General features: G+C 39.7%; 1 protein-coding gene across 1 annotated transcript in view; it reads right to left on the bottom strand.

Moving 5' to 3' along the window:
* The window catches only part of mtmr11 (myotubularin related protein 11), a 41,194-nt gene that overhangs the window by 7,765 nt on the left and 21,396 nt on the right, over positions 1-12,033 (bottom strand). Inside the window, exons 3-12 of the mRNA XM_034211426.1 lie at positions 11,845-11,981; positions 11,668-11,737; positions 10,475-10,614; positions 9,793-9,877; positions 6,923-7,070; positions 6,326-6,413; positions 5,594-5,682; positions 3,662-3,789; positions 1,304-1,382; positions 699-769 (exon numbers count right to left, since the gene is read on the bottom strand). Of these exons, the coding sequence (XP_034067317.1) occupies positions 699-769; positions 1,304-1,382; positions 3,662-3,789; positions 5,594-5,682; positions 6,326-6,413; positions 6,923-7,070; positions 9,793-9,877; positions 10,475-10,614; positions 11,668-11,737; positions 11,845-11,981 (1,035 nt within the window). The remainder of the gene's footprint in view (positions 1-698; positions 770-1,303; positions 1,383-3,661; positions 3,790-5,593; positions 5,683-6,325; positions 6,414-6,922; positions 7,071-9,792; positions 9,878-10,474; positions 10,615-11,667; positions 11,738-11,844; positions 11,982-12,033) is intronic.

Genomic DNA, 12,033 nt, shown 5'->3' with positions numbered 1-12,033 from the left:
GCTATGTGAACAGATGAGCCAGGCTATTAATACAGGTGGGTGGTACCACAGTAGCTATGTCTCCTTCCCCACCAGAGAAATTACCTTTAATGTCCAAAGAGCCAGTGTTTGTAGCCAGGGGGCAGATTATCAAATCCACTGCCTTCTCCTAATCCTGGAATAGCAAAGCCGGACCACTACACCTAGTCTTGTGGGCGATTAGCTTACAAATACCTGCTCTGTTCAAACTGAAACTTACATTTTTTAGCAGTAGAGCCAGTGAGCACCACAAACAATCAAACAAAGCATAATATCCACACCATTGACTGCAATACAAGTTAACAACTGTCCCGGTCAGACAGTCTTTCAAATACAAATACTGTGGATGAAACCCTTTAAACAGATACAGATGGTACACTGAAGATTGTCAGTAATGTATCTGATTAAAATACGTGTAGAACGACATGCACGATTGCCATTTCCTTTGTGTTAAAAGTTGACACATTTGACCTTATGTACGAAAGTCTTGAGATAAACCTGCCTGTTACCTTGTTTTCTAAAAGCCTGTTGTTGTATGGAGGCCTATTGACGATGTGCATGCAGTGGAGTGTGCTTGTCGTCAGTATACAGCCACTTCAGGGCAAGCCCTAATGTGGGATTAATGAGAGCGAGTGAATAATGAATGGATGAATAATATGAGACTAAGTCACGTCACTCACCTTGCAGAGCCACAGTCAGGTGACCGCCGCGAAGCAGACAGGCTACCTCTGAGGCTTTCCTCAGGCAGGATCTGGAGACAGAGAGGCGGGGGATGATATCAAATCACCTTCATCTCATTTCAGTTACAGACACAGTAAACACGTCATAAATATGGCAACAAAATATGTATTTCTTCCCTTTACTGTTATCATTTTGTATGCATGTTTCCATGATATTAATCTTATTATCATTGATAAAGCGCTATAATAAATGTAAGGAATTATTATTATTATTATTACTGATTCCTTTTGTGAAGTTATACAAATACATCAATACACATTGATATGCACATTCATTGATGGTACCATTGAGTAAAACAATTATTGTTAATAGGAGGAACTTTTAGGGGTTTCCGCATCAAGGATAATGCATTTAAAATATATACAGTTTGCTCTTAATAACAGGATTTTGAGGATTTAAAATGTTGTCAGTTAACATTTTTTTAATTGTTGTCAGTTAACAATTTTAAAGCACATGTTTGATTATGGGTTGAAAGAACCTGAGTTGATGAGTTTTTGTTATGGGTAACATGGATCGGGCCAGACAGGCCAATCAGAGCGGTTACCTGGTGTAGTCGAGCCAGTGGGTGCTTTCCAGGGTAGATAACCACTTGTCATCAGGCACTGACACAGATGTGGAGATATCTAGAAGCCAAAACAAGAAAAATAACAAAAAAAAGAGATCATACTCAAGACATTTTGTAAAGTGTTTAGTAAGGCTCATATCTTCACATCAACTGACTGGACAGTTAGAACCAGTACATATCAGCAGAAGCACAAATAGTCAATGTAGAACACAGCAACATGACATCAAGTGTTCAACATAAGTAGAAAGACTGCTTTGTTATAAACTTGTCTACCTCTCTGTCAAACAAAAAAATATAACGTGTCTACCTCTCGTGTCAAAACAAAAACAATGTTTAAAGATATCTTGAAAATTGAGTGGGGAACATTTAGAGACGATCGTTGTGCTCCTTTACTTCCACCTTGCTTTGGAATTTTGTTTTAATTTGTTTTGTGTATATCTGTACATAGATATTTTAATTTGTAATTATTTTTCACTAAAACCAATTAAGAAATTGTAAAGAACTGCTGTCTCGTTGTTACTTATGGAGAAGTATTTGCTGTGGCGTTAACTTTTCTATTGGTGTGAAATGTTTAGTTTTGGCCCTCATAATAAATCATCCACATCTTGAATGGGACCCAAAGTGTAAAATCCACATCATCTCAGGTAGATTAGTTTTAATACAGTCCCTTAAGTCTATTTCCTTTTTCTATCTTGCTGTTGTGAAGACTCAAAGCCCACTGCCAGTAAACGGACCAAATACAGTGGATGTTTTTACGGGACAATCCTCTGAGTTGTGAACTCACCCACAGAAGACAAAACCCTGAGCTGACAAGTGTTTGAACCGTGATAAATCAGCGACCTTTACACATTGTTTGTGTGCAAAAAAACAGCGTGTGAGAGACTGGTCAGCATTTCAGTCCCAGGGCCAGTAGTTGTAGACGACCCTGAGTTTTGTTAACTCTCTGTTCACTCAACCATGGAATGTGCTGTGCGTACACACATGACAACAACAAAAATAAAGGCCATCGCACAAAGCCTGTTTTGAGCTGCCACTGTTTGAGTTTCAGACCAAAACAACTGCAAAACAGAGATTTCATTATATATACATCGACTGTGACAAAGAAAGCAGGCATTTTGTAGAAACGTTTAGAAAGCCTCAGCTGTGAATGGAATTCAAATCTTAAAATGAATAGGTGACTCAAGGGAATCAATGATAAAGTAACACTTGCTATGACGCCCATGGCCCTCATGCATTACTTAACACAAAAAAGATATATAATCATTTGCTTATAAAACTTTAAAATCATAGTTATGAGTAGGGATGCATACCGGTATCCGGTATTACCGAAATACTGGTTACTGGTGGCTACGGTATACCGTACCGAAATCAAATCCGATTTCGATACTTTAAAAAAAATAAAATAATAATAAAAAAAATATATTTTTATTTTAATTTTTTTAATTTAATTTTAAAAGTGAGTCCGTGGCCCGTGATGGCGGGTGTTATAAATTAGATTGCATAATAATTTTTCTTCATATTTTATGTATTTTTCATTGTTTGTTCAATACTAGAAAGGTAACAGTCCCACAAATGAACTGTGATGGGATTTGTTTTCTCTCACCGGTGAAGGTAAATGTTGATTTTAAAGATGAGATTTGTTTGTTTGTGCAATGCCGAGATCTCATGACCTTTATTCTATTATTTATTTGTTCTCTAGTCGAATCTCAGGTTTAACATTAATTATAACGGTGCTATAACGGTCTGTTTGTATTGACAAGATGTGCTATTCATGCGGCACACCTGATGTGTTATAAAAGATATTCCATAATCGGTTTTCTTCATATTTGTTATGTATTTTTCATTGTTTGTTCAGAACTAAAAGGTCCAAGAAGTCCCACAATTGAATTTAATATTCATTTGACATGTTAACTATATCGTAAAGCGCTTCATGGGAGTAATTGTGGGATGATACATTTTCAAAGTATCACGATATGTATCGGATGAGTATCGGTATCGTTCAGTGGTATCGGTATCGTAAAAAAGTCAACGATATGCATCCCTAGTTATGAGCACTCATAAATACTCATAATTATTTATAACATTATAAAGCATTTAATAATGAGTTCAAGTATCATCCTTTTCTTTTTTAAATGGGACCTTTTGGATTGCCTTCCTGACGTGATGGAGGTTTATGTAACCATGTGGACGCTTCATCCGTCACATTTCCTTATACAGTATGCTGGAGGTCCTTTTGTGCTGAGCGTGAATACATGTTTGCTCAGGTGTGTGTGTGTGTGTGTTTGTTTGTTTGTTTGTTTGTTTGTGTGTGTGTGTGTGTACATGTCTTATCCCCACCTCCGAGACAGAGGGCGCGCAGCCGGCTGTGTGCCAGCTGGATATCTGCAGGAGAGGGCAGCTCCTCGTCCAGCTCCACCACCACGCACAGAGACGACTGGCACCCAAACAGGATCATCTCCAGGTTCCTACAGAACATCCTGCCGTTAACACACTGCCACATCTGCAACACGCTACTCTGTTAACAAGCAAGTTAGCTTCTCTGTGGCTTTTTAATATATACCTTTGAGAGAAGAAATAAAGTGAAAAGCCTTTAAAAGAACTGTGTGGAAGTAATTGGTTTAAATGTTGCTCCTCATTAGTGCAAATTGAGAGTGCTTTTCAGATTTCACCTTGGATGATTTGGGGCCTTAATACATGTCTGATAATCTGCTCTGTTACAAGTCATCTAGATCTATGAGAACAAAACATGTAAAAGCAGCTTTCAGTTTCTATGCAGCGCAGATCTGGAATACATTTCCAGAACATTTGAGGTCTGCTACAGCCCTTTGTTTTTTTAATGGAGGCTAAAAAATGTTGTTTGCCACTGACTTTCCAAAGAGTGTTGCATTTGTATATTTCCCCACCTCTTAAATCCTTTGTTTGTGACTTTGCTTTTGTCTTTTGTTATATTGAATATATTCTATTTTAATAGCCTTTAAGTCTGAAATGAGCTGTACAAATAAACTTGCTTTGCTGTGTATAATGTTGCTTTAAAAACTGCAGTCTGAAGCTTCTTCAACAGTTTGCTGTACTGTACAGGCTGTGGTCAGCTGATGTTTGAGTGAAGACTATCTCTGCCATTTGATTTCCTGTGTTCAGATAACCATTAAACATAAAGCTGCAACTTCTCTACAGGAAGATTACATAAGCTAAATGCACCAAAAGTCATCCTCTATATCTAGCCATGCAGACTGAAATACTAAACTGCACACAGTCAACTCTGCTGCCCTACTAACACAAAACGTTTCCTACAGCAGCTTCAACCCTGTTATTAGTTTAGTGTAACCCATTCTTTGCCTTGTGATGGTTACAGCCTGCAGTCAAGACTACGGATAAAAGCCATTCAAATATGGATTGCCTACACCAGTGGTTCCCAACCTTTTTTCCCAAGAGCCCCCCCAAATGACTCCTGTTGGAAGGGCTGCCCCCCCCACACACACACACACACACTCACGGGGGGGGGGGGGGGGGGGGGGCGCAACAGCGGTAATTAAAGTTTAAAAGTCTCACAAATGCTACAACTACTGTCACAAACTGGATGAATGTGAAGTATTTTGTTAAAGGAGGATAAAGCGTAATTAAGGAGCACTATTGGAGTGACTTTGATGGTTATTGGACTCAGGATTAATTAATTTGGATTCCCGCTGTATGAAGAAATTAAAGGACGGCACAAGTGGAAACAATTCACAAAGGGATTAAACTGTTTAAAACACATGCTCAAAGTAAACCGGATTTTGCCGATGTGTTTATGTGGATTTAAAAGTCGGAAATAATCTAAATGGAGGAGACTGATCTGATCGGAGCAACTGTGACAAATAATCCAACTGAAACCGGCATGGACAATGACTATGTTTTAAAAATGCGCTTATCCAGCAAAGCCTGGTTTGGACACTTTACGGGCAGAAGAAACATTTCTATCAAAGAAAAAATTATACATTTTTGTATTTTTATGCCTTTAATAGCTACTAACTTGAATTTGTATTCAAATGAATTAATCAATTATTTTTTATATGGTATTGTAATGAAGAGACAAGGCTTTTAGTGACAATCATGTATTGAGTTACAATTATATGTAAAAAAAAATGATATTTGGCCTCAAATCATCTGAGGCCTGGCGCCCCCCCTGCGATCTTTGGCGCCCCCCCAAGGGGTGCGCGCCCCCCAGGTTGGGAACCACTGGCCTACACTGACAGTCGCTTAACCACTGAAATGCTTTTTGAAAACACACACCTGATGTCGTCTTTCTCGTGGTAGATGTTGTTCTGGAAGCTAGCCATTCGCAGTAGATCGCTGCCTCGAGGGTGCCGCCAACACCAGCGCTGCAACAACAACAAAAATGTTCACACTGTTTACCACAGTTAAAATCACTAAAGGCACTACAGTAACTGCATCGTGTAATTTACTTCACAGGAATGTTAATAACAAGGGGAAAATTATTATGACTGCTGTAAATATTATAATTACTAGTTTATGGTTCCAACGTTAATCTTAAAAAGCACCTCCTTCTTGAAACATTAAAATGTTAAACTTGTAATGTATTTGCATTTAAGGCTCCAGTTGAGAGACATGGGTCTTTAGGGACATTCAGCATGTTTGTTTGAGCTTTTAATTACACATTTATTTTATGGCAGCACGGTTTGTTATACTCGGAAAAATGGGCTTTGATCTCCAGCATGTTGAACTGAGTCCTCCCTGAAGCAACTGGAATATGTCTGTCAGCGCTACATTTATAGAAAATGGTTATGTTTTTGTGACTGTATACGGTATAAAGGCCAGTTCCATCAGAACAATATTTAATATTGCTATGAAATAAAATAATGATTGGTTTTTATGTATTATAAATGCCATGACATAAATTATAAATCATAGAATTAACGCTTTAAAGTCATGAATTAATGAACCAATCTTTAATGAGTGGTGGTAGCTTTAAACTGAATCTTTATTATTACTAAGTGCACTCACAGGGATGCGTCCTTCGTTGAAGTGGGCGAAGCTTTTCTTCAGCTCAGTGTCCAACACCTTCTGTGGAACCACGATGGACCTCGGCAGGCTGTAAGGAAACAGAGAACACACAGGTTTATTGACAGAGTATAAACTGTGGAGCGACAGCAGCCATGGGAGACAGGCGAGATGCTCTGTATTCAAAACGCCCACAACTTTGACTTTGTAGAACGCATCAATGCAGCACACTAAGTGCTATTATTTGTGTCTCTTATAAGAGTTTGGCCTTGCCTTTTCCTGACATTCAGTTTCCTACATGTTTTGCAAAACATTGCTTTCCAAACATTCTCCTTTCAAGGTTACTTGCGGGCAGATGTATTCACAAATCCAACAAAAAAGGTAAAAAACAGGGCTGCTGTTACAATACAATCCCACACTAGGAGGTACTAATAGTGAAATACTGAAATATAGATAAATTGTATGCAGTTTAATACAGTTAACAACCCACACATACATTGATACTTGAGAAAACGTTCAAAGCATAATTGACTGTATCTAAACATGGATTTGGAAATCCAACAGACCCAATGTTACTTTCCATCTGAGGAGTGTTTTTACCTGGTGGACATCTCAAAGCGGTCGTTGACGGAGCTGACCCTCCAGCCCGAGGCCCCGCTCCGCTCCAGCTCGTGCTCCCAGTCTGAAGCCGACTCAAACCAGTTCATGTCGGTGTTACGGCGACGGTTGCTTAGGAACTGCTTCATTTCTGTAGAAAGAAAGTGATTCAAACATCTTATTAATACACAATATCTTACAATGTCAGTGTGCACACATTGTGTTGTGTTGATTAGGTCAGAAAGAACACGTACAGTATATGAAGATATTGCTACTTGAAAAGACATTTTGGAGAACAGGCTTTGAATGCGAGAGGCCTCTCTACATATTGAGTCTGAGACATTGCTCCCTTTCCTCTTAACTATATTAAAAAGGAGACATCATAATAGTACAATTATATACAATTATTTACAAACTACTTTATACTAACATTTGAGAAACATATGTCAGTGGCACTGGAGCGATCTTTTGTAAAGTCTTAAAGTGCTGTCCTCGACACAGTGACCACACACCGGACACACTTGACCCGGCAGAGTTGAGCTGTGGGTCATCTAGAGACTTGTACAGTGAGGGGGGGGGGGGGGGCTTGCATTATTTATCCAAGAGCTGACAGTCCTCCACAGCCTGGTCAGCCTGCCATAGCTTAACATACTGTAGCATAATGTATTGTACAGACAGGCTCATATTACTCTATACGGTCGAGGTAAACAGCCCAGGGATATGTATAAGAGTTTATATTTTGTATGTGAACTGCTAAGTGTGTCCTTTTTTTGCTGACACTGAATTGAATTCCTTCTCTCCGATGGCATACAATTACATTTAATCATGGTGGTTTAATCTTCATAAATGGAGGCTTTCAATCACTGTGAAAATCTGACCTTGAAAGTTTTATAGCGGCTCGCCTTAAAAACCACTCAGAGATTTCCTCACAGCTGGGCATGGTTTCAGAGACAGTATTTTCATTGCGTCTCATAAAGGAGAATGTTTCACATTTTGCCGAGTAGAGAGGATGTCAGCTTTGAATGTCAGTCTGCTCTGTTCAGAGATCCTTCATGTTTCCTGTTTAATATTCTCTCCAGTCTTAAGAGTTGGAACATCAGAGTCAGAGAGTAGACTTAGACAGAAACTAAAATAGATGAGTTTAAGTCATGTGTGAATGACAAACTGTGATTTTTGGGTACATTCTGTCCCTGGAGCTACAGTCGGTGGAAGTCAAAGTGAGAAAAGGCTTGAGGAAGAGAGAACATCTTTAAGGCTTTAAAAAGCAAGAACATCACATGACTAACAGGTTCATGCTGTGTTCCTGATTCATGTTGGCATTCGGTTCTCACATTCACTTAGCAGTTATTTCTTAGAATATTCCTCACAGTGAAACATGAACAGAAAAAAAGATTAAACACACATTTACTGATGTGATCATTTTCATGCCATTACAAATCTAAAGAGATTTACGGGTAAGGCTTTAGAAAAGATGAAATAATACTTTATTATGGGCAAAGATCTCACTAAAGGGATATGATAAATATCCCTTTAGTGATAATAGTACTGCTAAATATGATATCAATAATATCACCAAAATATATCACATTATCGGCTGTATTAGGGACAAGCATTAATATGTGTAATCATTATTAATTTAAAAGGCCATCAATATACCTACTTAACCAATTTTACAGAGCAGTGTTTCCCATACATTGATTTATTTGAGGGCGGGCCGCCACAATTAAATATCGTCCGCCACAAATGGATCTCATAAAAAAAAATATATATTATTTATTTTTATTTTATTTTATTCATTTTATTTTTTGGTGGTCTAATGGATAGTGAGGTGGGCTGATGATCGGAAGGTTGCGAGTTCAAATCCCGCCTGGAACACCACTACTAGTGTTGTTAGGGAAATAATTGTCCTAGACTCCTAGATATGACGTGCATGACCAACCCTGACGTCTTTTATCTCCTTTAAGCCATAATGTTGTTGTTCCCATTCTATGAACGGTCACAGATGGTTTATTGTTGTGGGTACACTGGGACACTTCCTTCTCTGTGTTTGTGTACTCCAAGGTGTGAAATCTTCGAGGCCATAAGTGTCAGACGCAAGTAACTCAGGGTTCCCAACTGTTTAGGCTATCTTCTCAAATATGTTGATTACTCTCTGCGAAACCAGTTAAATGGGCTAACGAGAGAGAGGCGCTCCAGAATTGATGTGGCAACTCTCCCGTGCAGTCAGACCGTGGCTGCTGTGACTTGTGATGTGAATTCTCCGGCCGAAGCTCCAAATAAACCATCAGTGTTTGACATCAAAGCTCCTGCTCTTCCCGAGTCTCTTTCCTGAGTCGGTGACTGCATTGCTACACAGAAGTTTCCCTTACAAGTGTGTCCTTGAGTCACTTAGGGCACTTCGCACTTAGCCCTCAGTTACTCCAGGGAGAACGTCCCTGTCATTTGTAAGTCGCTTTGGAATAAGGCATCTGCTAAATTGTAAATTATATTTTTGGGAGAATAAACCCCACAGATCCTCAACTCCGGTGTGTCTCACTCATTAACAACGCAACACTGAGCAACAAGAACGTTGTCTACAGTAGCCATGAACTCACATGTATTTTCTTATTTGAGGGGGGGGTTAAGGGGCTTTTGGCGGTTCCCCCACAAATAGAATCAAATTCTGTGGGAAACACTGGAGCCATAGATTCTTTAAAAATAGATATACATATATAAAAGGTATGACATTATATTTGAGTATTGCCCTATGTGTTTGGGAACTGAACACAGCCGCAGGATGACAGACGGACTGATAGACAAATGAGGTTTGGTATCAGTGACAGTGAGGGAATAGATGGTTGTATACATGAGCGCTCAAACAATAATCTACTCACCTACACTCCCGAGGGCAGCGTTCTGGAAAGATAACACTGACCCTGGTTTAGGAGGCTGGTAGGTCTTGGCGATGGTGTAGGTTATCTGAGGAGGGAAACCACAGGTAGCCATCAGCATGACAAAGGTCATCAGCTTTCAACGTGCTACAGAGTCAGATCATTGGCGTATGGCACAGATCAACCTCTCTACACAGAAGTCTTTAGTCTCTGAGATGACTGATGAACAGTATGATAGTAACCAGAGCCTGGGAGACACACACACACACACACACACACACACACACACACACACACACACACACACACACCACACACACACACACACACACACACACACACACACACACACACACACACACACACACACACACACACACACACACACACACACACACACACACACACACACACACACACACACACACACACACACACACACACACACACACACACACACACACACACACACACACACACACAAAAATGCCCTTCGAAAAATAGAAAACTTCATAAAACTGCACAGTACACATATAAATAAAGTAATTTTAAAGGCTGTAAAATACCTGGTTTTATGCTAATTATTGTTTTGAATGCACACACTTAGTTTATAAGCAGGTGTAAGATGTAGTCATGTTTAGAGATGAGATCAGTACATTCCTAAAATCAGGAGATGCGCACACACCTCTAAGACTTGTGCGTCAGGAGTGAGGCGGTCGAACAGGAAGCAGACGACCCTCAGGTCCCTGCAGTAAAGCACCAGCTCCTCGGGGGTGAACTTCAGAGAAGAGTTCGGGGTCACCAGCTTGGTCCGGTTCGGGCCCACTGCAACACAGGAGGGGGGACGGGTTAATTAAACATTAAACAGACAAGTGGGAGCAGAGCCAAAGAACCCTTGAGTATAGGTTACATAAATGCTTACAGTATGTAGGTTAGACCTATAGGGCTCCACTCAAAATAACTTTACAAGTGAGCCCAAACCTGCACATTCAAAAACATTTTTAAACATCTTATTTTGCATAACTCTAATGTAATAATGATCTCAGAGAAATGCTTTTACAACTTGAAAACACTTTGGTTGGTCTATTGTGCCACTTTATAGCCCTTAAGATTTTAAATACGTTTTTCTGTATAGTAGCTTTTATTGGTATTGGTCGTTTGCCAACACATTTGCTGTGGTAATAAACTGTACCTTCTACAAAGGTAACTACAGATGCTTCATCAAAGACTGAACACTTTAACAAACTAGGCTACATGTCAGTTTTCTCTTCATCATATGCCTTTACAGTAAGCTTTAACATTAAAAAGGGATCATAAAAGGGCCGACTCCCTCGACAAAAACAATAATTCCCTTGTATGACTCATAAGTTGCTGCTTTGATTGGTTAGTTTGTGTTATTGTGTAACTTTGTTTGGTTTGTTTCGGATTCAGTTACACTCAGACAGTGACACAGCATTGGAGGACGGGAAGCTCTGCAACCCTGGTTTTCTGCAAGGTCAAATTACTGTTTTTGTCAAAAAAGAGAACAAATTATTGCTTCAGTTCCTCGTCTGGAAACACTGTCTGACAGCAGGCTAAAGCGGTTAAAATATTCCAAATGTAGCGTACACTCAAACTGGTATTGATTTGTTCCGTATCCACAGCAGTGCATTGCTTGGTTCTCCGTCTCTACTTCATACAACCTCACTAAAACAATCCCTTTGACTGCCTGCATGTTATAAAGGCATGATAGACAGTGTACTAGTCTGTGATTGGACACAAACAGGGACTCTCCCAAATGTCATAAAAATAAATACTTGTCATAAAACAAATCTCTACTCATTGCATCAATTAAAATAGTAGTCATAATAAATGTGGGCATGATGAGGTATGACTTACCAACCACAACCTTCTCTATGGACGCCAGCGCCACATCATGATCTCCTAAAAGCACTGGGTCTGCATTGTCCTGCATTAGGAATTAAGAGTTAGTTATTCAAATAAAAATGTTTTTCCAATGACATCCTTTGAACAACAATAACAATTATTTAAGTACAGCTGTTCAGAGGGACTCACGTCAGGTTTGGGGCTGTCCTGGGGCACGAAGGCCACTCTGAAGTGGGTACAGAAAAGGGTCCCAGACACCCATCCTCTTCCTTCCCTGGCAGAGAGTTTCTTCCTCACCATAACAGCTCGCTGAAGAACACACTCGCCTGGAGGGGACAAACAAAGAGAGATGTGGTGCAGAGGTCACAGGATGGAAGA

The sequence above is a fragment of the Gymnodraco acuticeps genome, unplaced genomic scaffold (genome assembly GCF_902827175.1).
Source record: "Gymnodraco acuticeps unplaced genomic scaffold, fGymAcu1.1, whole genome shotgun sequence".
Lineage (NCBI taxonomy): Eukaryota > Metazoa > Chordata > Actinopteri > Perciformes > Bathydraconidae > Gymnodraco > Gymnodraco acuticeps.
This window is presented reverse-complemented; position numbering and strand designations above follow the sequence as displayed.